This window comes from Argentina anserina, chromosome 5 (genome assembly GCF_933775445.1).
Source record: "Argentina anserina chromosome 5, drPotAnse1.1, whole genome shotgun sequence".
In the NCBI taxonomy this organism is placed as follows: domain Eukaryota; kingdom Viridiplantae; phylum Streptophyta; class Magnoliopsida; order Rosales; family Rosaceae; genus Argentina; species Argentina anserina.
This window is the reverse complement of record NC_065876.1, coordinates 5012861-5036339: the sequence shown is the minus strand read 5'-3', so window position 1 is coordinate 5036339 and position 23479 is coordinate 5012861. Positions and strand designations below refer to the sequence as shown.

The 23479-nt window shown below is 39.2% G+C and overlaps 5 protein-coding genes and 1 pseudogene across 5 annotated transcripts; 2 read left to right on the top strand and 4 right to left on the bottom strand.

Moving 5' to 3' along the window:
• Positions 1–743: 743 nt before the first annotated feature.
• Positions 744–2952, bottom strand: LOC126795347 (probable adenylate kinase 7, mitochondrial; annotated as a pseudogene).
• Positions 2952–6812, bottom strand: LOC126793439 (argininosuccinate synthase, chloroplastic-like). The gene is made up of 10 exons (XM_050519960.1): positions 6668–6812; positions 6327–6382; positions 6120–6204; positions 5846–5987; positions 5339–5387; positions 5033–5215; positions 4670–4744; positions 4405–4590; positions 3815–3903; positions 2952–3709 (listed from the first exon to the last, which is right to left on the bottom strand). The coding sequence occupies exons 1-10, from the start codon at positions 6732–6734 to the stop codon at positions 3127–3129; spliced, it is 1515 nt and encodes a 504-aa protein (XP_050375917.1). The 5' UTR covers positions 6735–6812; the 3' UTR covers positions 2952–3126.
• Positions 6813–7149: 337 nt separating this feature from the next.
• Positions 7150–7797, top strand: LOC126795346 (CBS domain-containing protein CBSX1, chloroplastic-like). The gene has a single exon (XM_050522197.1). The coding sequence runs from the start codon at positions 7150–7152 to the stop codon at positions 7795–7797; it is 648 nt and encodes a 215-aa protein (XP_050378154.1).
• A 4582-nt stretch (positions 7798–12379) lies between these two features.
• Positions 12380–13207, bottom strand: LOC126795345 (uncharacterized). The gene has a single exon (XM_050522196.1). The coding sequence runs from the start codon at positions 13205–13207 to the stop codon at positions 12380–12382; it is 828 nt and encodes a 275-aa protein (XP_050378153.1).
• Positions 13208–13717: 510 nt separating this feature from the next.
• Positions 13718–19653, bottom strand: LOC126794873 (protein ROOT INITIATION DEFECTIVE 3-like). The gene is made up of 8 exons (XM_050521666.1): positions 19407–19653; positions 16038–16151; positions 15676–15809; positions 15424–15568; positions 15124–15329; positions 14673–14794; positions 14087–14313; positions 13718–13977 (listed from the first exon to the last, which is right to left on the bottom strand). Exons 1-8 carry the CDS (start codon positions 19632–19634, stop codon positions 13735–13737), a joined length of 1419 nt encoding a protein of 472 aa, XP_050377623.1. The 5' UTR covers positions 19635–19653; the 3' UTR covers positions 13718–13734.
• A 1020-nt stretch (positions 19654–20673) lies between these two features.
• On the top strand, positions 20674–23350 carry LOC126794658 (cycloeucalenol cycloisomerase). The gene is made up of 8 exons (XM_050521421.1): positions 20674–20767; positions 20874–21028; positions 21129–21212; positions 21389–21430; positions 21906–22016; positions 22087–22278; positions 22740–22837; positions 22953–23350. Exons 1-8 carry the CDS (start codon positions 20725–20727, stop codon positions 23143–23145), a joined length of 918 nt encoding a protein of 305 aa, XP_050377378.1. The 5' UTR covers positions 20674–20724; the 3' UTR covers positions 23146–23350.
• Positions 23351–23479: the final 129 nt, after the last annotated feature.

Genomic DNA, 23479 nt, shown 5'->3' with positions numbered 1-23479 from the left:
TTTTATTTAATTATGAAGATTCGGAAGTTATAATATTATTAAAATATTATTTATCTAAATTGAAGATGTCATATATGTTCAAAGAGTTAGGAGGAGTACTATAAATACATACATCTTTAATTGCTCTACATCATTTTTCATTAAATTCTTAATTCAATTCTTGTTTCTATTCCATGGACAATATCTGATAGACATTTGGCACCCCTATATACAAAATCACATTTAACAACCACAGACAAACACAGAAAGTTGGAAACTCAAAAAGACTCACTTAGTTACAGCCGTACTACTCCTGAAAACCTAGTAGTAATATTGTAACTAGCTCTCTCAAGATACCAGTACGGCCCATGCGGATTATTTCTTACCTGAATGTGAAGGAATAATTGCATCATTTGCATGCAAATTTTGTAAGTGTCGGACACATAGGGATCCAAGACATCTGAATAAGATGGAAACAAGTGAAGGAAATCTAAAGCACCAATCTAGTACTGTGCCGTGCCCTTACAGTTTCGTATCCGGTAATGACTAATCTAGCAAGAGCATTAATAATCAAAGAAAAACCAGATATTCTGTCTGTGAAACAAAAATATCAGTTTTTTTCGACTCTAAATTCACTTCATGTTAAGTCACACAGTTGCTTGCAAATGCTGTAGCATATTCTACTCAAAACTCAAAAGAGGAAAGTTGTTTGACAATGTAATATAATAAAAATACAAGATGGTTATTATATCCTACAAGTCATGTACAGAAAATGGACTATGCCTTTTGATTATCCTGTTACCAGATGCATAAGTTAATACAATAGTACTTGCTATACAAGTGGCTGTACATTTTGATTGTGCTGATACAGAAGACTTCATCCGACTCAAAAGTGGCACAGTTTTTATATGCTTTCAAGGCGAATCCCCTATCGCCAAACGAACTACAGTCAAGTATAGGGTGGCTGCTCAACTGACCTGAAAGTCAAGAAGAAGCTTACACTGTTTCTTGCACAATATTACAAAATTGTGCTGATACAGAAGACTCCATCAAAGTAGACAGTTCGGACAGTTAAATACATAAGCCCAAATCTATAGACAATAACTACTATGAAGAGTGTAGATGAAGAGCAGCCAAGAGCCCTTTCCAAGTATCCTCAGGTGCACTGCTGACTTGAAACTCCAGAATCTTTTTCTGTTTCTTGTAGTCCTCTTCTAGCGGCTCAGTCTGGATAAAGAAAACTGAAAATGTTAGTTTTACAATCGGAACATATAACATACTTTGGCTGTCCTGCTACCAGTATTCAATAACATGCTTTCAGCTACATTACATCAAAGCTCAAATAATTGTAAATATTGGTCCATACTTTAGTACATCATTTCATGATACCACTGGTGGATATGGTGTTTAATGTTTGCCGATAAGAGGACAAGAGGACTACCTGCTCTGCAAAGATATGTAGTTTCTCCCTCCAATCAGCTTCTGCACAAGAAGTGGAGAACGTCAGATTTGTAGCATGATGGTACTTGTTCAAACAGTCACAATTTAAAGCAACCTGGTAGACTGATTATATCGAAGGCAAATAATTAAAAGATATTACCTTTTGCTAAGCAATGTTCTGTGCATTTGAAATTCAGTACTAGATCAATCTCAACCAGTTGCGAAAGAACTTCCTGAAACAAAACAATACAGCAAACTTAACTAAAAACATCACTTAATCTAATAACATATTTCATACAAATGACCAACACTTTGCCTAGATTCATAACTTGATTGTCGCATTTCTCATCCTAGGAAATTATAACTAGTTCACCCATACTTCAGTCCTTAGAAGATGATCATGTTTTCAAATCTCTTTCTTCAACTCGAATACATGCCAATTCATTTGTTTCTCAAAACATCTTATACTTTACTGTACTCCACAAGAAACACAATCAAAAACACTTACTGCTTGGATCCTGGAACGAGGAATTCCATCCAGTATAAACCCACTCTCTCCTCTCCAATATCCATCTTCCAATCTCTTTGACAACAGCCCCAATAATATATCCTCCTTTGCTACAATCTTCCCACGATTAATGGCATTCGCAATCTAATCAATTCACTGTTGGCATAATTATTGGCGTGATTTGCGGAAGAAATCACGGAGAGCAAATCACGTCCGTAATTTGTGGGATTTGGAGATTGATTGATTAGGTAGGTTATATATAGAGTTGATATGTGTGATTAGTTTGTAATTAAGTGTGAAATATATCTTTCAATTTTCACAACAACATTGCAAAAGCTAAAACACATTAAGTCACTAACAAATGTCCAATGTGCCAATTTATACAAAGATCCTAATTCTTTCCCAAATATCATAAAACGTAAAACCCTAAACCCAAATTTCAACACTTCTTCAAGAAATTACGCAAGAAGGGAAAGAAAGCAAGAATCTTGGACCTGGTTGTAGAGAGAAGAGTGAGGTGGAGGTCTTGCGGGTAGCCATGGAAATGTGAGGAACTTGTAGAAGCTTCGAGATTCTATCGGCGTACACGTGCCTCTTGGCGAATGGGCTCCCTATGAACGCCCATTGCACTCCTCTCGCCGGAACCGATCCCGCCGCGTCGGCCATCGGAGCTTGATCGCGTGTCGGCGCGTGGTCGAGCTGGTAGTAGTCGTAATCGAAAACCGGCTGAGACGCGGCGGCGGCAGCGGAGGAGGAGAGTCGGCTTAGAGTCAGCCGGAGAAGACGGTGTAGAGGCGGCTACGGCGGCGAAACGACGTAGTTTAATCATCTTTGAGAAAGAGAGACAGTGAGGCTGGTGAGGTTTTCAGTTGGGTGTGCCCGCCAATTCTAAGCGCGGGGTAGTTACCCTCAAATTTTGACACGTGGACTATTTGTTACTTGAAAAGACCATTCCGGGTCTCCTTCCGCCTTTTTATAGCGATCGAAAAAAGTTATGAATTAGAATGTTCTCAACTCATCCTCATCCTCAACTTAATAATATAATTAAACGCAAAATCCGTAGAACACGATATTACCGATTTGATGTCACGCAAGTAGTACTATACAATTTAAAAGCCACTCTCAAGGCTTAGAAATTAGTATAAATACCAAACAGGACTCAATCAGGTTATTCTAAACAACAAGACAATACAAACGAACTAGATGCCCTCCTTGTCTTCGTCCTTGGTCTTGTTCTGGTTCTCGAGCATTGCCCGCACCCTCATGGGGAGACCATACAGCCTGATAAACCCACCTGCATCGGCTTGATCATAAATATCTCCGTTCTCAAATGAAGAGATATCTTGCCTATACAAGCTGTATGGACTCTTACGGCTAGTCACAGTGATCGAACCCTTGTACAATTTTAGAGTTACTGATCCTGTTGTTGTCGCAGAGATTTCCTCCATGAATTTATCCAGGGACCTTCGAAGTGGGTCGAACCACCTGCCTGCATAGACCAACTCAGCATATTGGAGGGCCAGTTGGTCTTTAAATTGTACTGATTCTCGATCCAAAGTTAAGGACTCCAGCTCCCGTGCAGCAGCGAATAGGATGGTGCCTCCAGGAGTTTCATAGACTCCACGGCTCTTCATGCCAACGAGACGGTTTTCAACCATGTCTATACGACCTATTCCATGTTTTCCACCAATCTCATTAAGCTTTGTAAGCAAAGAAGCCGGTGAAAGCTCTTGTCCATTGACTGAAACTGGAATTCCTTGAACAATCCCAATATCTACATACCTAGAGAAAAATGGAAGCACGGTTAGACAATAAACTCTTTTTATAGCAATTACGGTAATATACTGGGCAATTCAAGAGCTTAAACAAAGTTGATCTGCAACTTACTCGGGTTTATCTGGTGCATCTTCTGGATCAACAGTTAGCATGTACATATCCTTGTTTGGCTCATTTTCCGGGTCTTCCAAAATGTCACCCTTCAAAAGTAGTTTAACAATTCAGAAACAAAGAGAATTATGAACCAAAGGATCAAACCTATCAAATCAAAACCGTTGTCAAAGACTTAAACTGAACTGCGTCAGTTATGCAGACATCATCTAATATACATCTCACCTAATACCTAAATTCATCAAGCAAATATACTCATAACTACACATGTCTTTAATGTTTAGGGAATATCGAATGCCTGTAAAAGAAATGCAACTGTTTTAAATCATCAGTCATGACATGAAGGGGAGGGGAATGAGAACTTCATTGGAACACAAACATAACTGTCAACTGGGAGTATCAAACAAGTACTGACACCAATATGTTACTACAACAGATCTAGTGCACTATTACCATCAACCACAAAAGCCTATACATAACATTACAATTATGGCACCAACATACCACCACTTAAGATTTTATAGTGCAAGATACATGGCATGTATCCAAAACTAATGGAGCAAAAAGTGAAAGAAAGTTGTAAAATCTACCTCATGACTGAGGTGCCATAAGTTCCCATCTCTGCTGTATATGGATTTCTTTGTCACTGGAACAGGCACATTATGCTTCTTAGCATATTCAATAGCATCTTCTCTACCCGTAATGTCCCATTCCCTCCAAGGAGCCACCACATTCAGTGTGGGGTCCAGAGCGAAAAATGTCAACTCAAACCGAACCTAAACATACAAGAAAGGTTGTGTAAGAAGAGAAACAAGTAAGATGGTATCATATTAAATGCTCAAGTGCAAAACATGCCTGATCATTTCCTTTCCCTGTGCATCCATGAGCTACGGCATCAGCTCCAACAGCTTTGGCAACATCTACCATGGCCTGTTTTCAGGATGTCATAGATGTATCATAACACATCAAAAGTTTCAAATCTGAGACAAAAAAATATTAATGACCTGGAAGTAACGAAACTCAGCTACTTAAAGCTATACTGAACTCTACCTGAAACAGAAATATGTTCTAGGACAAGCAGATGCAATTGTAAAAAAATCCGAAAGGATTCTTTTATTTATTTATTTATTTATTTGATTCAGCTGTGCAATTATACATTAAAAAAGGCAATGAATTTCTAAAGTAACCAACATAAATAGCATCAGACTGAGATATCACCTTAGCGATAACAGGACGAGCCATTGAGGTACCCAGCAAGTATTTCCTCTCATAGACTGCACCAGCCCGCAAGCACGGGAATATATAGTCTTTTACAAACTCCTCCTTCAGATCCCTCACGACTAACTGACAAGCTCCACTTGCCTTGGCCTTCTGTTCCAAACCATCCAGTTCTTTTATACCCTAAATTTTTTCAGAGAAGGGTGTGAGTGCACGAAAGCCAGAACCAACAAATTGCCACCTTAAAGTCATTGCTTGAAACAAAATGAGATAGATCTGTAATAGATGCCGCTATCCCTAACTTACTTGACCCACGTCAGCAGTGAAGCAAACAACCTCGCAGCCATAGTTCTCCCTGCAAAAAAAAAAAAGGTGTTGAACAGATCAACAATAACATATTATTTTTGCCAAAATAATAATAATAACGGCATACTATTGAATAAGAACTCAGAAGTATAAAGCTTGTATATGAGTTGTTTTAGAAAACATGTGAAACAACATATGCAATATTTATCAATAAGCAATAACACTGAGTGTAAGGTGATATCATCTGAAAAATCCAATAAACAAATGATGAAGGAGGTAATTCTTGGTACACTACACTATTGCTGTGCTAATGCTTTGGTGGCTTTTAATTAGCTAATACTATGTTTAAAGCCCATTCATATGCTTCATTCACAATCACACCATCAGAACTTATCAAATACATCACATAGTGAAACAAAACGAGAAATGGTTGTTGCAGGCTTTGAACACTTGTGCAAAGTATCAAACGCATGGCTGGTGTTGATGTGCTTATAACAAAGATTATACCTTAGCCATGGGACGATGACTGATGTGTCTAAGCCACCACTATACGCCAGAACAACCTTGTTCAATTTTCCACGCAATCCTCTTTTGTTTGCAGATCCAGCTACTTCTGTCTCGCTGTAACTGGGGAGGGCTGCTTTAATAACTGCATGCATTACAAGAGTAATTGTCAGGCATCAACTACTCAGAGCGCATGAATGAGTGAATCTCAGTCTAAAATATCATGCTTGACATCCCATGTAAATAATTCAGAGAAACAAAGACAAGCATGCCCCACCTTGGTTGCGAGCTCTAGTTACACCTCCATTAGTACTCAAAACCGCAAATGCATTCCCCTGTAGCTCACTCTTTCTCGCCCCCAGCTGCGGAAACAAATCAAACAATGATATGCCAAGGCCATCAGGAACAAATCAATATATACAATCACAAAGGAAAGGGAAAATCAATACATAACACAAGGCAGTGTGGATAAAGGTAGCTATACCTCTTGAAACGATAATCTCCCTTGACTAGCAACACTACCATGGCAAAAACTCAACCCTGCTCATCAAAAACCAATAAAAGCAAAAGATTGATATCAGAACATATAATCACACTACAATCCAAGCACTTGTTTTCTTCCAAAGCTTGAGCATCTACTTATCTGGGTGTTATTAATTTCATCTCAAATTGAAATAAATAAAGAAAAGACAAAAACTTTAAGCATCCATATAAGCGAACCCAGAAAAAGGTGAGCAAAAAGTTTGGGTTTTTAATGATCTTATCATGAACTCCATAAGCCCATGAAGTGAACCCAGATTTTGGTTCCGGAAATATAAAATGTACCTGATTTTTTAGAGTGAAAGGCGAAGTTGGTGGGCAAGCAAGCGGACATGGTGTTCAACTGAGCCATAGTGGGCGGTGACAGAGCTTTTCAGTGTCTGAGTCTGAATAAGAGAAGAGGTAGGTAGGGTTTTATACAGGGTTTTTTTCACCTTTTATTTTGCGAACAAAAAAATGAAAAAAGGAAAATATAAATTTAGTTACCAAAATATCCCTGATCAGGAATTAATTTGTCCGTTCAACCTGATGTGTGTACCTTTCCGAGTAAATCATATACAGAGTAGGATAGGGAAACATAATCCTTCTAAATAATTGTTTTAGAGTTGTAATAAGATTTATGATTCAGATAGATTCCTCTATAAATACAACGAATAAATATGAGATTGCCAGAGTTATTTTACCACATTTCACAAGATTCTTTGTTTTGTGTTATAGGACAAGCAAATTAATTACTTGAGAGCGGTTAGGGTTTCATTTCCTCACCCATGGCCTCGATGTTCATTCCAAATCCTTCACTTTTCTCTAACATTATGGGTTCTCCGGTGAGTCAGCTGTCGTGTCGTCCACGTTTATATATTCCTAATTGGAGGCCAATTTCGGTGTCTATTGCCGTGTATGGTAATTTGGTGCAACAAAAGGCCAAAACTGGAGTTGTTACAGTCGGTGATGTTATGACGAGAAAAGAGAATTTACATGTGGTGAGTCCAACAACAACCGTAAATGAAGTTATAGAGCTTCTTATGGAAAAAGAAATCACTAGTTTTCCGGTGATCGACAACAATAATTGGAAGTTGGTCGGTGTCGTTACAGATTATGACTTATTGGCATTGGCCACAATATCATGTGAGAGCGGTATGTTTCCTCAAGTTAACAGCTGTTGGGAAACTTTTAAGGATGTAAAACAATTGTTGAGTAAAACCAATGGCCAAGTAGTGGGGGATGTGATGACATCGACTCCTATTGTTGTTCGTGAAACCATGAAGCATGAGGACGTTGCTGGGTTATTGCTTGACACAAAGTATCGCCGGCTTCCGGTCGTAGACGACAGCGGTAAACTGGTTGGAATCATCACAAGAGGGAACATCATTAGAGCTGCCCTTCAGAAAAATATGGCTGCTAGGAGTGCTAGCTAAATTAAACGGGAGATAATTGTTAGATTTTATAACATGCAACGGTTATGTATTGGCATATAGAACAAATTATTGTACCAAATATAAACCAATTTCTTTTATATCAATTCACGAAGTTTAAATATAGCATATTGTTTGACGATGTGGTAGAAAGAATCTCTCGATTTTGTAAGTTCCATTGCATTCACTAATAAGCAACTAGTGTACGCCGTTTGATGTTGATATTAAACGATTCAAATGATATTGCAAATACTTGCGTGCCGATGGTGTTATAGACTTACGGCATATTTGAAATAATGTAGTAACATTATATACTTTGGGGTTTAGCAAGAAGAACTTTAAAGTTCGCAGCTCCAGCAACCTTTGAAGAACTTTAAGTCATACCAAATGGAAATGTCAGTTCTTCCGTTATAAAATACAGAATAACATGCCACTGAGGTTGGATTAGATCCTTGTTTCCTTAAAAAAAAATAGAAGTAGTGAATGTCCTATTGTGCAATAATAGTTATGAAGGCTTCATTGTAAAACGAAAGAGATAACGTATGGGAACACTAAGCAGTAAGCACTGATTTTGTTCACACTAAGAGGTAAGTAAAACATGCAAGATCGCTGAGAAGTTCAAGATGAATTGAACTAATAAACATGCAAGTACCGCTTCGATCAAAATCAAACTGGCATATAGCCATGCAGAAAAGAGCAAAGAAAAACATATATTAAAGGACCATGAAGCTTGAAAGATGAACTCGGGATTTATTACCGTTTATCTTATTCAGAGCAACAATTTAGTGTCTGGTTAATTCGTCGTGGGAATAAACCAGGTTGATTCTTTCCGGAATAATTTTGGTGGTGGACTGTGGTATCGTTTGACGCTCTCAACTTTTACAGAACAAACACCAACTTCATACAATGTGTTGGTGTTCTCTTCATATAGTGGATAATTTTTAACTGCATGCAGGTAAAGAAATGCAGCCACATCTATCCCAATACAATGCTTGATCCCCCAAGGTTTCCGTACTTGATCCCCCAAGGTTTCCGTACTTGACTAGGCGCAGGGAACTATTTTTCTCTACAAGCACTAGTTGAAAGACCTGGAATCCAGTCGTCTGCCCTCGCTGCTTGAATCTCTTTACAAGCAAGAGATCTCCACGACGAGACTCCACCAAGCCGGCCTCTACTACTTGTTCACTAAGTGTCTCAGTGTTCGTGTCTTGAGAGTAATGACCAACATAGCAGATCGCTGGTGTTGGAGGGAGCTGCAATTGTTCATTTAACCTAGAAGCAGAAACATATATCTTGGACTCTTGGACCATCAAGACATATAATTTCCTGTCGTGAAATAACACAATATCCAAGTGATCAAAGCACTCATCCAGCTCCAGGTCGTACATTTTCCATGCTACAATGTCACCAGAACGGCCGGGCGATACAAATATTAGACTCAGTATATATAAACACACCAGCTGGGAGAACTGAGGATTCACCAAAAGTTGCAACAAAGACTTTCTTAATGTGATGGAACTCTGGCTGTATTGGTGGTAGAATAATTTTGGCATTTGAGATTGGATTCACAAGGGTAAGCAAACTATTGCAATTCGAATATTGGTGAGTAAGCACCCAACCATTGGAAGCTCCCAGGATTCTATGTTCTGGTAGTATTATATTATTGAATTTGTAAACTCTTCCAACTGAGAGAGACAAAAACTCACGCGTGCGGTGAAACAGGAGCCATGACTCCGGCACAGGTGGAGGAGGAGGGCTGGCGGCAGCTATGGAGAGGAATTCCATGCAAATTGAAGCCAAACGAATCCGATCGGACATGGGCAACTGCTTATAGATTTCCTCCCAAATTTCTTTTGGTAAAGCAGACCAGGATTGGAGACGAACATGCTTCAACCGTCGAATATTCTCAAGACCAACAGACCAAGTTTGGCGACGGACATGCTTCGACCGTCGCATATTCTCGAGACTTAATTTTTCGAATTCTGAATGGATGTGCTATAATAGACCGTCCTAATTCCTTACCTAATAAATAGGATTCCTAGGAACAGATGTTCAATATGATAGATAGGTCATAGGTCTAATATGAGAAGTTTTGCAAGCCAATCTTCCTCCAGAGCAAAACTTACATTAAGCCTATGATCAATAAAATAAAATAAAACGTTTATGATCCAAGCGTGACCATGAATTATAATCCGTCAACTAAAAACAAAAACAACATTGGCTATAATAACAAAGTAATTTCGAATGAAACTTCCATAATTGAAGCGTAAAATTTATGCATATTCGTACATAGGCACCCCGGGTGGCTTTTACACGACTTCTACTTCTTTGATGGGTGTTTTAGGTTGGGCAATGTAATCGGAATATTATGCCAGTAGAGCGGTAGTGAATTATTACGTAGAATGCCTGTAGAAACACCGAGCTTCAAGCCCCCACCGGCCACCGCCCCTTGCTTCCAGGGGCAATCTCCAAACTGAACTAGTACGTAACGTAATTAACTTTGAGCAAACAACCACCAACTCTGTTGACCGCCCTGGGCGCCGTTATGGGCTCCGTTATCACGAGATACCATCTGAGCTCCTTTATACTATAGCCTTGGCTCTCAAGGATTTTTAGTCGATCCCCTTCACCCTATCCATATTAATAAAGCCATAAAGGTATCCTTAATATTTGGGAAAAACCAAGTTGATTCTTGCTGGAAGGATTTTTGTGGTAGATTCTGCATGTTTTTGAAGCTCTTATCTTTTATAGAATACACACTAATTTTATATGATCGGTCCCTTGAACACTAAAATATATGTGATTCTCTTCAAATAGTGAAATTTTTCCAGCTGGTAAAGAAATGCACCCATCTCTACCCCAAAACAATGCTTGACCCTCCAAGCTTTCCAATTTGACACAACGCGCCGACCTCTCCTCATCCAAAAGTAAAAGTTTATAGACCTCAAATCTCTTTGGATGCCGGAATCTATTTACAAGCAATATATCTCCACAAGATCCGACCAAGTAGACCTATAATAATCCGATGCTGGAAGTGCACATGTGTTCGACAGTATAGGTATGCTCTCCGTGGGGTTCCAATTGTTCATTCAAGCTGCGAGCAGTAATGACAATAGTGTTTGTTGTTTTGAATCTTCGGAACATCAAGTTATACAGTTTCCCATTAATTGTAAAACAACACATCAACGGAGTAGCCGCCGGAATAATTGATCCATGGCCAATTGTCACAAGCACAGGCGAGAAGATATAGTCATGGGAAGTACGTATAACACACCTGCTGGGACAACTGAATCACCAAAGGTTACAACAAGAAGTTTCTTCATATCTCGGATTTGTGTATACTGACTATACTCAATTGGTGGTGGGATAATTTTGGCATTAGAGATTGGATTCACGAGGATGAGGGACTTTTGCTCTTGAAGTTGAGGTCCCGGATGTCACTATAAAAAATGTTGGCAATAAGTACATTTAAGGAATTAGCCACATGAGTAACACCCACATGCTAGCCACATTTAAGGATGTGCTTATTGCCAACATTTTTTGTAGCGTGTTCAGTAATAAGTACCCAATCATTAGAAGTTTCAAGAATTTTATGTTCTTTTTTTTTGTGGTATAGTACTATTGAACCTATAAAATCTTTTCTGTAATGGAGAGTTGGAGACCAAAATGCATTCATCCCGTGAAACATGGGCCATGGATCCAACACAGGAGGAGGAGGCGGCCTTGCGGCGGCAATTGAGAGCCAATTTTTTTTACTGAAGCAAAATGAATTCGATCAGACGCTGGCAATCGCTTATAGATTTTCTCCCAAAGTTCCCGCGGTAGAACATACCGCTTCCGACCACGGAAACCAAGCTTCAACCTTCGACAAAAAAAAATGCAAAACACCATGCTTCAACGGTCATCGCATCTCCTTGTATAAAAAAAAACGGTCACCGCATCTCCTCTCAACTCACTCAAACTTTTCTAAACTTCTATAAAATTTGTTATGTATTTGCAAATGTGTCCGTTATGTTGTAAGATTAGTAATCCGCTTATATATATATATAGACTAATAGGATGAATGCTTTAAGAAGGTCGGACACGAATTATATGTAAAGAAGGAGAAGTATTGTTTTCTTCTGGTTTAAAACCAAAACAAATTAGAAGCGGGTTGATTTATGATTAAGAGTAATTATTTTATGTACCCGCCACACCATGTGATACTGTCATGTGGTGTACCCAACCAATTATATTACGTCATGGTATAATTAACATGCACGCAGTGAAAATGACAAAAGTTTATTTACATATAAGTAACTAATCAGAAAACAAACACAGTAAAAAATAGACCAATAACATTAAAAAAGTATGTCAAGTGAGATATGTGATGAATATATATAATAATTTCTGTTATAATTAAATACAGTAGTAAGTCTATTTCTACTTACGTTATAAGCTCCAAACTCCAGAGTAATACATTCTCACCATAATCGAAGCTTCGAAAAACAAATAAAGCGCGTATACCTTTAATCTTGGAAAAAGGTATCTAAGTAGGTCGCATTAGCCACATGTACGTATTGCATAAATCTATCTTTTTTAGAATTTAGACTGCTACCGTCAACTCGGTTGACGACGATCTGAGCAAATTCTTTGGAACATCTTCCAACTTGGCAACATTATCTGGCAATAGAAATTTAAGCCCCATCGTTATGCTTGGTACAGGTTGTGAGCGCAGTCTACCAACCGGTGCAATATCACTAAGTTTTAGTTGCTTCTGCAGATCTCCGGGCATAACGTCACAGAGGTAAGCAACACCCATGTACGTCAAATCCGCCTTTTCTTCAAGAGAACATAACTTCCCATCCAAACCATTAAGCAAGCTCTTCAGTTGATTTATGTTAGAATCCAGATCAGTCAGAGAATCCTGAACCCCAGCAACATCATCCTTAATCGTATTCGAGATTTCGATCTGTTCCAGCACTTTATCATCCAAATTCTGGATTCTCTGCGTCAAGTGCTTCTTTGTATTCACAAGAGCTTCTTTTACAGTATCCAGACTTTTTGTCATGCTTGTAACAGCAGAAGCCATATTACGCTTTGTCACATACATGAGATCCGATAATTTAAGACCCTTCCACCACATGTAACCGTAACCAACAGCCCCCAGGGCTACAATAGATGTTAGGTTACCTTGGCCGGCACCCCCATTTGGATTCAGTACAACTGTTTGCCGTGCAGAGCGAATCTCCTCCAGTAATTGGTTATACATCTGCGATGCAATCTTATCAGAACCACCACCTTCTTGCTCACCATTCAACAAAGCCCGAAGTTCGGAGAGCACATCGGATAGTTTGCCGTTCCGGGAGAGAACGGAGCCAGTGTAACCTACTCCAGATATGAGGAGGGCCTTGCTTCCTATTTTCATAGCCATACCTGCGTTTCGGTTTTTGGATCAGAAACCCTGAGTTGTACGTTAGAGAGGAGAGAGTACAGTAATTAGGGTTTTAATACTGTGGCGATCGAGTTGACTGTTGACGAACATAAAGATCGAGCTAAAGTATTTTTCAGGCCCAAACAAAGACGGCCCAAAACTGATTATATTATATCTAATCAGGAGAAGGATGAGAAGGAGAAGGAGAAACAATTATAACAGGAAAATTCTATAAGCATATTGCAAAAGGTATATAATGATGATTAAAGCATCCTGTAAAATCTTAACCAAAAAAAAAAAACACCCTGTAAACTCTTTACAGTATTTTGGCAAGTTATATAAAGCAGATATGTTGATTGAGAGAAATAGTTTCAGATGCAGCAGGATCCAGGATTTTGGTAAGGTAGATAGGCAATTAACCTGCTAAACTAAGCTAGTCCTACCAATTAAGCTCTATAGTCGAAAAAAGAAGACTGTAGTAACATGACTACATGAGGTCATGACTCATGACTCATGAGGATATATTATCAGGGATGCTCCACCTCCTGTAATTGTGGACTTTCGGACATGGAAATCTTTCTCTTTTTTGTTGGAGGTGAATCCATTTCAGTAGACTTGGACAATAAAAACCTGCTCTGCATCAAATCTAACAACTGCGACTGAAGGTGCCTATTCATGTCCATTACATGGTTTGCCATTGTTGTTGCCCACGTCCGCTCAGCTAAACTTTGTTCCAATTTTATTTCCATTGATGCAGGAGTGTATTTTTTCTGCCCATGCATATTGGACAACAGTAAGCTGAAAATTCATCTTGATAACTGCTTATGCTTATAATTAGTGCATTACTACAGAAACATTTAGGATTTGAGAGAGAGATACCTCCATGTCATACATGTGTTGGCATGAATGTGTGGTTTGGAAATTGATTGCTGTCTGGTTCTCGTTCAGGACTTGGCATGGAGAAGCAAGAGTGATACGAGTGTCTTGCCTGAATAAATTGGCAGGCTGAGGATACTTTTCAAGTAACGAAAGACCTAATCCCCTCCGTTGGCTTGATCCTGGAAGCAGTGAGGACCGTGGGATCACTGCCAGATTAGTTACAGCCCCTGCTAATAGATGAGAACAGCAATCCTGATCAAACAAAACCCTGTGTCGCTTCTACAATAAATAATGTAAACTGACATGATATGTTTACTAATTAGTACCTAAGCAGCTAAGCATCTCATATAGTAGTTTAAAGTACACGAGCCAGTTTTGGCTGATATAATCACAGGCTTCACAGCAAATGCTGGATATTATGCAGCATCGTCAATCTTACATATATTTATCATGTTCTGAAAGAAAATTGTTCATAATGTAACTGTACTGTATATGTCAGTGAAATGTGCAAAACATATAAACTCTAGCCTTCTAAAAGGAACAGGACTTAGGACAAAACACGGCAGAACACATAGTATGATATTACCTTTCTGATGGTTGAATCTACGAATGATTGTTCCAGTGTTGGCATCCCAGATGCAGATGGTGCAATCCTCAGATGCAGATACTAGACCAGATTGGCAGAAGGTCATTGCAGTAATAGATCCTCTGCATCGATTGTTGATTGGGGCCTTTAGCATATAATGTAGTTTATGAGAATGAGAAATCTTACAACTCTTATTGAAGATTAATGTAACATTTATGGTTCTAGACCATGCAACTACCAGTCATAAAATTAAGAATTTTGCAAAATTAAGTGATACACTAATACCTGAACAACACTATCAAATTGATATGACTTTTAAAGTTGAATTAGTATGAAAGTGTTTGATAAGAGGATATTATCACCAAAGCTTGTGACATACGAAGGATTTAAGTGGACAAAAGGATATTTTCCTGTCCAGTGATTTAGAGAAACTATAAACACCATGCATTACTTGTGTCCTTTTAGCACAACTGCTTGATCTTCAGAAGGAAACAAAGGGTCATTTTCCACCAGTCCAATTTCAAGTTGGTTCACGAAAATTCTTCCATCTATACTCCCAGAATAAAAGAGCTGCTCTGTTGGGTTAAGAACAAGTGCCGTTATTGCTGTTGGATAAATTTGAGTTTGCAGAAGTGTTCCCAAGCCTATATCCCGAACCTATAAAACCAAGTAATTTGTTGTCAGTAACAAGAGATATATCAATGAGAAAGCCACTCTGGTTACAAGCACAAGCTAAGATGAGTTTGGCAACCTTGCATGAGCCATCAAGTGAGCTTGATACCAGGATCAATCTTGAGCTCCCTGATGTGGCAGACAGGCCAGTTATAGAGGATTTGTGATCCATTGAATAATTTAGTAATGAGGGAAAGCTTTGGTAATCTTCCACATCTAGCAAACTTTGACAAACGTATTAGAATTGTAAACATTTTGTTGATCATGAAGAAAATTTTGCTGCTACACTCAGTACACTGCTACTGATTGTACAAACCTAGGTATTAATTACCTAATCAAAGACCACACACTGATCATGCCATTGTCTGTACCAGAAATGAGAAGAGAACCATCATCAGAAAACAGCATGCAGTTCACAGAATTACAATGTGCAGGCCAAGTTTTGAGCATTTTTCCACTATTGACCTGCATATAACATCAATTCATCAAGCATCCAAAATAATGAGTTGTGTTTGAATTCTTCATGCCATCATGTCTTCTGAATTTCATTCAATTGTTTCCGAGTTCCATCTCAAGTAGCACACTTGTATGAAGGAACAAATTGAAGATTTTAAGGACTTTGTCTATTGTCCACCAAGAGATTGCATTAGAAAAGGCAGGAGAGTCATTAATAGTGATTAACAAAGTGCAAACCTCCCAAACATATGCATTTCCAGATGGAGCACCACCGGCAAAATATACACCATCCTTTGTGCATGCAATTGATACAATGGCCTCCAAGGGGTAGCTCCAAAGAGGCTGTTGAGGCTGGAAAATATTAAAAGACAACAAACCATGTTAAGGAAAGAGACACCTGAATCATAAGAATATATATCATGGAACTGAAACTCAGATGTCCATCAAATATGAAGTTATAATTTATTTTGGCTTTAAAACTGAAAGCCGTGGGCTTGGTAAAGACAGACCATATCTCCTCGCCTAGATGCATCTTCTTACTAAGACAGTGACACGCTTACCCTTTCATGAACCACAAGTATATAATGACCTCTCCCAATAGGTGAATCTAGGGTCAGTCATCATGCCTATGCATAAGTGCATATATTAAATAGAGCAATGAATTCTCTAGAACAGCCTACTAATATGAAAATGAAAGTAGCCAGAAACAGTAACTGAATATGAATTGGTTTCAGAAGTGAACAACGTAAACCAGGACTATGGGTTATATGTTCACAATTAGAAACTTTTAACTTAGAACTTTGACCTCTATATGATTTTGTATGGTAACAGGCATCACGTAGCTAAGGATCTTTAGGATAATATTATACACAGAAATGAAGATCAGGAATTCATTATTCCAAACAACTAACTCATATGAGATCGATATCTTAAAGCGCCAGATGTAACGACCCCAAAATTTCGAGCATAAAAATTCAAAATTTCAAAGTCGTGAAACACCAAAACAATCTCAATGAATCGAAATCATTTAAAATGCCACAGCGAATCATCTCTGAGTTCAAAATACAACTCAGTCAAACCGATTATTACAAACCCAATTATAATTCAACATTATAAGAAATGGAAATGTATAATCCTCACAACAACCTCACAAGATAGTCACACAAATCCTCACACAAGCTGGAACTGAATATCTTCAAGTCCTCTGAGCGGTCCGTCAATTGCCGCTAATCCACACATGCGGAGTTATCCACTACACCATCGAATTGGTGCACCGGGATTGTAAACACAAACCCGGTAAGCTTTACAGCTCGTATGAGTAAAAACAACAATAAAACTCGCATATCAATATATACGGAAATCTACAAAAACATCAAATATAAAATGCACTCATGAGTCAATGGACGGTCTGTCTGGTTGTCCAAAATATGAAAATGAAAGTACTCATGAGCAATTAGGCAACCTCTTTGTTTACCCAAATGCATTTATAATACGACTACTAATAAACGCTGGTACACCTCTGTTACCCCTCACGTAGTACACCGCCGATATTGGGCAACCTTCTGCTACCCAACATCCAAAAATATGAGTACTCATGAGCCGATAACCCATCTGATACCTCTCATGCAGTACTCCGGCAGACAGACTAGAGCTCTAACTGTATCGTAACTTTCGCCCGGCCAAAGGCTAGGTTCCGACATGCCAAACACGTCCGAAGACTGGTCCGAAAACATAAACATGTCCGAAGACAAAACGTTTTAACAAACTGCATACTGTTTACGTATTTCTGTATGTATAAATACTATTCAAATGTAAATATTGTCTCAGTAAATAATAATTACTGAATTACCCTTCCGAATTTACTTTTTACATTTTACTGAATGTAATTTACATTTACATTTACCATACGTAAAATAAAATTTACATTTACCGTACGTAAATCACCTTTTTACATTCACCGTTGTAAAAATAAATTTTACAATTTACTGTTTGAAATTACTATTCACGCGCCGCCGCACATGGCGGCGCGTGGGGTACACGCGCCACTCGTCGGCGACTGCGCGTGGCGCTCACGCGCCACTTACTGTGGCAGCGCGTGCGGCCCACGCGCCGAGCCTAAGGCCGGCGCGTAACACGCCACCGCCGCCCCAAATCCTCTCCTCTTCCTTCCTCCGCCCTTCCCACGGCCTCACGCCGCCTCTAGGCCACTCCACGCCCCTACACGCGCCGCCCTATACGGCGGTATCTCCCTTCATCCTCCTCCTCCGATCTCACCACAAAACTTCATCAAATCAATCCCAAAATCATCCACACACATCACAACATCGAAATAAATGCACTCATTACCCGTACGATGCCCTAAAATGGCCGGAGAACTCGAGATGCCGGTGGAGTCGAGATCGAGCGATATGCGATTTGGGCGGTGCGATTCGAGCTCTGGTTACTGTGTTGGTGGCTCTGGAAGTGAGGAGCGACGGAGGGGATGAGCGCTGGGGGTTTTGCGTTGCCGGGAGCGGAGTAAGCGACGGTGAGAATCGCAGGAGGTCCGGTTGTGGCGCGGGGACTGACGGTGGCGAGGGAGGATGTCTCGACCTCAGGGTTTGTAGAGGGGGTCTGTGCGATGCGATTAGGAGGGGCGGTGTATGTCACGGCGGGCTGGACGGCGAGATCGCCGGTGGAGAATTTTCGGAGGGAGAGAGGGACTCGGGGAGAGAGAACGCGAAGGGGGGGGGGGGAGAGAGAGAAAGGAGGCGCGGGGTGGGTTTCCTGAAATGGAAACCCTAGCTCCATTAATTGTCTATTTATACCCGTTTCCAAAATCGAACGCGTGATGCGTCCACGAACTCGTATCGGCGAGCTCTACGACTTTCGTGAAGGAAGTTTTCACAAACGATCGACGGAATAAAAGTTGATATTCACATCACGGTTTTTTCTAAATAAACGTTACGATAATGTTTCCGTTTTCGACATACCACTTCACGAAGCATACAAAATTCGTTTAAATAAATTTCACGAATTTATAAACTTAAAAACTATCCAATACTCGTTCCGAAAAATCGGGTTATTACACCAGAACCAATCCAACTTTTGCATGGTCAATTAATGATTCAGTTCACACATACATATATTTACAGTACGTGAGGTCAATTCTAGCTAGTACAAGAACTCGGATCAAACTACTCCAATTGTGGAATCGGAATGTAAGCAGAGAGCAGCTGCAATAACTATTACAGTATGTTCTGAATTTATATTATCCGAATGCCATATAAGCTCAAGATATAAAAGCAGGCAATCTAATCATATTCGGGCATGTGATCAATCCATAGAAATCAAGTACGCACTCAATGCAAGTACATACGCGACAGCGTGAGGATCATTGTCTAACCTTAATTATGATTCATATAAACACGAATCGGAATGAATAGATTGTATTGGTAATAGATTGAATCAAAAAGCTTACATATCCAATTTAATTTTGATTACTTCATTACTATAAGTCTATTACTATATCAAGAGATTCATTACTGTTGAGCTATGCAATTAGGTGTGTATCAAAGCGACTACAGAGCAATCGAAATGGATCAAAATGGCCGGAAAAGAAATCACCTTGTTCAAGGGCCACATGGAGATGACACCGCCGCCAACAGAGCCAGGCCTGTGAATCTGAGAAGCAAAAATGAACTGGTTCCTCAAGCACAAAAGACCCCTAGGAGGAGAAGCACAGGAGGGTATGTGAAGAAGACGATCTCCTGTGTCTATGTCCCATATTGTTATCCCTATTCCCATGCTCTTGTCACTGCACACAGCCACCGCCTCACCCCCATTACAACCCATCTCTCTCTCTCTCTCTCTCTCTCTCCCCCCTCTTGTGGAGAGTGTTATATTAGCAGATTGCATGCTGGGGAGACCAAAAAATGGCTACATTCTGGGAGGAGCGACATGTGGCGGGTGAAAACGTGGAAGGGACAGCGTTTTTGTATCTTTTGATTATCTTGATCGTTATAGCTAGCCTCTGGAGTTCCACTATAAATCAATGCAAAATGGTTTTCTGAAGCAAAATTCGCTACGAACATCTTTAGAAAATGGTTTTGGTGTTGTGGACGCAGGTGGTCTACTGGTCTTCATGGAGATAAATGATTTGTTGACTCTGACCATTTGGGAGGAAACTGTAAAAATCAAATTCACCCATTTTAATTTGATTCATCCAAACAAATCTAACCAAACAAGACATACATTGAATTTTTAGGTACAAAAACTTGGACGACTAAGCGTTACGAAATCAAGATTTTTAAGATTAGATTGAACTCACATATTCAGTCACCGATGTACCATATATGGTATGGTCGTTTTGAAATTTGACTGTATCTTGTAATATTTGACTGCATCTTGTATTTACGCACATGAATTAAATAATAGTTAATTAGATGAAACAATGAATAAAACCAAAATTTTAACATTAATATTTTCTTTACCCACATTAAATTTTAATTTGATTTGACCTAGTACTGTAGTACATACCACTCATTACTTTTAATATGATCATACGTTTATTGTAAAAGACTACTAGTGTGAGAAACTACTCAAACTAAGTCTCAATCTGCAATAAGGTATGTTAAGAACTTCCACAGCAATACGATTAACCAATATGAGCAATCACAATGAGCAATAGTCAATAAACGTATAAAACATGTAGAGCAATTTCGTGCGCAATCTATCTGACCTGTTAACTTGGCATGACATCTGGACTTGAGATTAATTTTTTCTATATATATATATATATATATATATTTTAAAGACAGATCAGTAAAAAATGAACGACAGAGATGGGATATGTTGAAGCCACAAAGCCGCCAGCTAGTCTCAAACACTTTAGGTTCAGTTCAGAAGCACTTAAAGGAGCACAGTGAGAGTGAAACACTCTCAAATGTCAACCCAATCACTTCAGATTCCGAATTCCAATATGGGCGGTAAGTTCGTTTTTCCTTTTTCTTTTTTCAAATCAAAGGCTTCAACTTTTTACCAACCGGATCCTAAATCGGGTCTCTATGATAACCCGCGTTTGGCATTGTACAGGTAAAAGAAATTCTTCTTCTTCATCTTTATCTTCTCCAAGTCTATGGCTGGCTTCGAATCCAAGCAAGCGATGGGGGGAGCTCTTCTTCCTGTTTTACACTCCCTTCTGGCTCACTCTCTGCCTCGGAATCGTCGTCCCTTTCAAGCTCTACGAGGTTCCATGTCATTTTGTTAGTTAATTTATGATGATGTGGACGATGCAAATCTGGAGAGTCAAATTAAGATGATGAGGTGTTTATTTGTTGTGATTGGCAGAGCTTTACGGAATGGGAGTACTTGCTTATTGGATTGGTCTCGGCTGTTCCTTCTTTTTTGTTACCCATGTTATTTGTTGGAGAGGTAAATGCTTTAAATGAGTTCAGGTTAAATTTCTCTGTATATATTGGTGTCTGTTGCTATGCATTGATGTTAAGATGTGATTTCAAGCTAATAGTGGTGTTTTAGATCGCATTGCGGTGTTACCCAAAACTGGGTGTATGTTCTCATCCGTTTCTTTTGTTTGTTCAATTTTGCAGGCAGATAGAAGCTTGTGTTTCAAGGATCGTTATTGGGTCAAGGCAAGTGCTTTCCTTGGTGATCTTAATTATATGTCATAATAGGGAGAAGGCCATCAAACAGTGAAACTCTTACTTGGTTTGTCAGCTTCTTAATAATTAGTGATTTGGTTTAAGAATGAAAATCTGTACGGTCTGTATAGTCTACCTGTAATGCACTGGCCACTGGGGTTCTGAATTCTGCTTATTTATGTTTCTTGGTATGTCCCTTGCACTGTGCATTGCATTTACCCATTTTGTGTGCTCATATAGATACTAGATAGTGCTCATTTTCATGAAACACTCAACACTTATCCAGTGCCAAGCATGTCTTAGAAAGGACCTTTCTTTGGCTTAAACTGTTAGTGACTGGTGCTCTTGTCATCTGTATGATGTTCTTATGGCTTCACAATCTCACTCATTAGTCAATCCAGTAGAACTTAAACAGTTAAACTGATGGTTTTATGCTTGGACTGACAGAATTGATCTCTTGAAACAGGCCAGTGTGTGGATAATACTTTTTAGCTATGTTGGGAATTACTTTTGGACCCACTATTTCTTCACGGTTTTAGGAGCTTCATATACTTTTCCATCATGGAAGATGAACAATGTAAGTAAGAAGTCACGAATCACTCTGTATCAGACTGGTTATCTTTTCTCACCTCTTTGTTTGAATGCAGATACCCCATACTACATTCCTTCTCACACATGTTTGCTTCCTATTTTATCATGTTGGATCAAACATGACGCTTCGCAGACTACGCCATGCTATTGCTGACATGCCAAAACAAGTCCAATTGATTTTCGAGGCCTCATGGATATTGGCCTTTTCTTATTTCATAGCATACCTGGAGACTGTAGCTATTTCCAACGTATGTGATGATATTTCATCAAGACCTTTTATCACTTTCATCAAAATCTGTGGTGGTTTATCAGTTATCAATATATTAGTGTAGGATATACTTTTGGCTTTATCGTTCTCTAGTCTTGCTTATCCCTCAGCTTTCTATTTGATCTCGGGTCACCTATTACCATCAAGAATCTTATTTAATTTAGAATGATAATTAAGTCAGCTTCATCAAGCTTAATTGTACAGCATTAAAGTCTCTTAGTTATCGGTAAGACCTTATCCCTTAAAATTATAGTGTGATTCTAGCTTCTTATCCAAAATTAATGGAATAGCTCAGTAACTGTACGTATTTTTCGTATACCACTTTCTAATGTACACTGGAGCTAAGGAATAGTTTATTGAAAGAATTTAACCATAAACTTTGTCCACAGCTATTTGAGCTGATGCTATTAGAAAATGACATTTTGATTTGAACCTGTGCAGTTCCCTTATTATGAATTTGTCGAACGGGAGGTTATGTACAAAGTTGGGTGCTTGTTTTATGCCATCTACTTCATTGTTAGCTTTCCCATGTTTCTGAGGTAAGAAATGGACAGCTTTTCACTCACATGCAACTAGTACATAATAATCATTTCATGAAGACCAATTATGTGCTTTACCACCAGCTTACTGATGTTTGTTCATCCATACACACAGGATTGACGAAAAACCCGGTGATGCATGGGACTTGCCAAGAGCCGCCATTGATGCTCTGGGTGCCGCGATGCTGGTAACGATCATACTCGATCTCTGGCGCATATTTCTGGGACCTATTGTCCCGATTCCAGAATCAAAACAGTGCATTCAACCTGGTCTACCATGGTTCCCGGGGCATGAAAACTCGACTTAACAACCGCGCTACACGGGGACCTTGATTCGGTCAGCTCCCTTCGCAGCACCAACAATGTAACAAGTTTCCGAGTTAGCATTTAGCAATTGCTGGCTTAATTGAGTTGATTTACTAGTTAGTGTACCATACTCTCATCACTGTAATTTTGACCACCATGACTTGAATTGAATTGCATTGTTCAATTTTATATTCGAAAAATCAAAAGCCCAAATACGCAGTGGCCCAATCCAAATAGGCCCAATCCAAATAGGCCCACTTTTTCTTGGGAAAGAACAGGGCATCTAGGTTTATATAGAAGAACAAGTAAACCATAGAAGAAATAAAACCTCTCTCT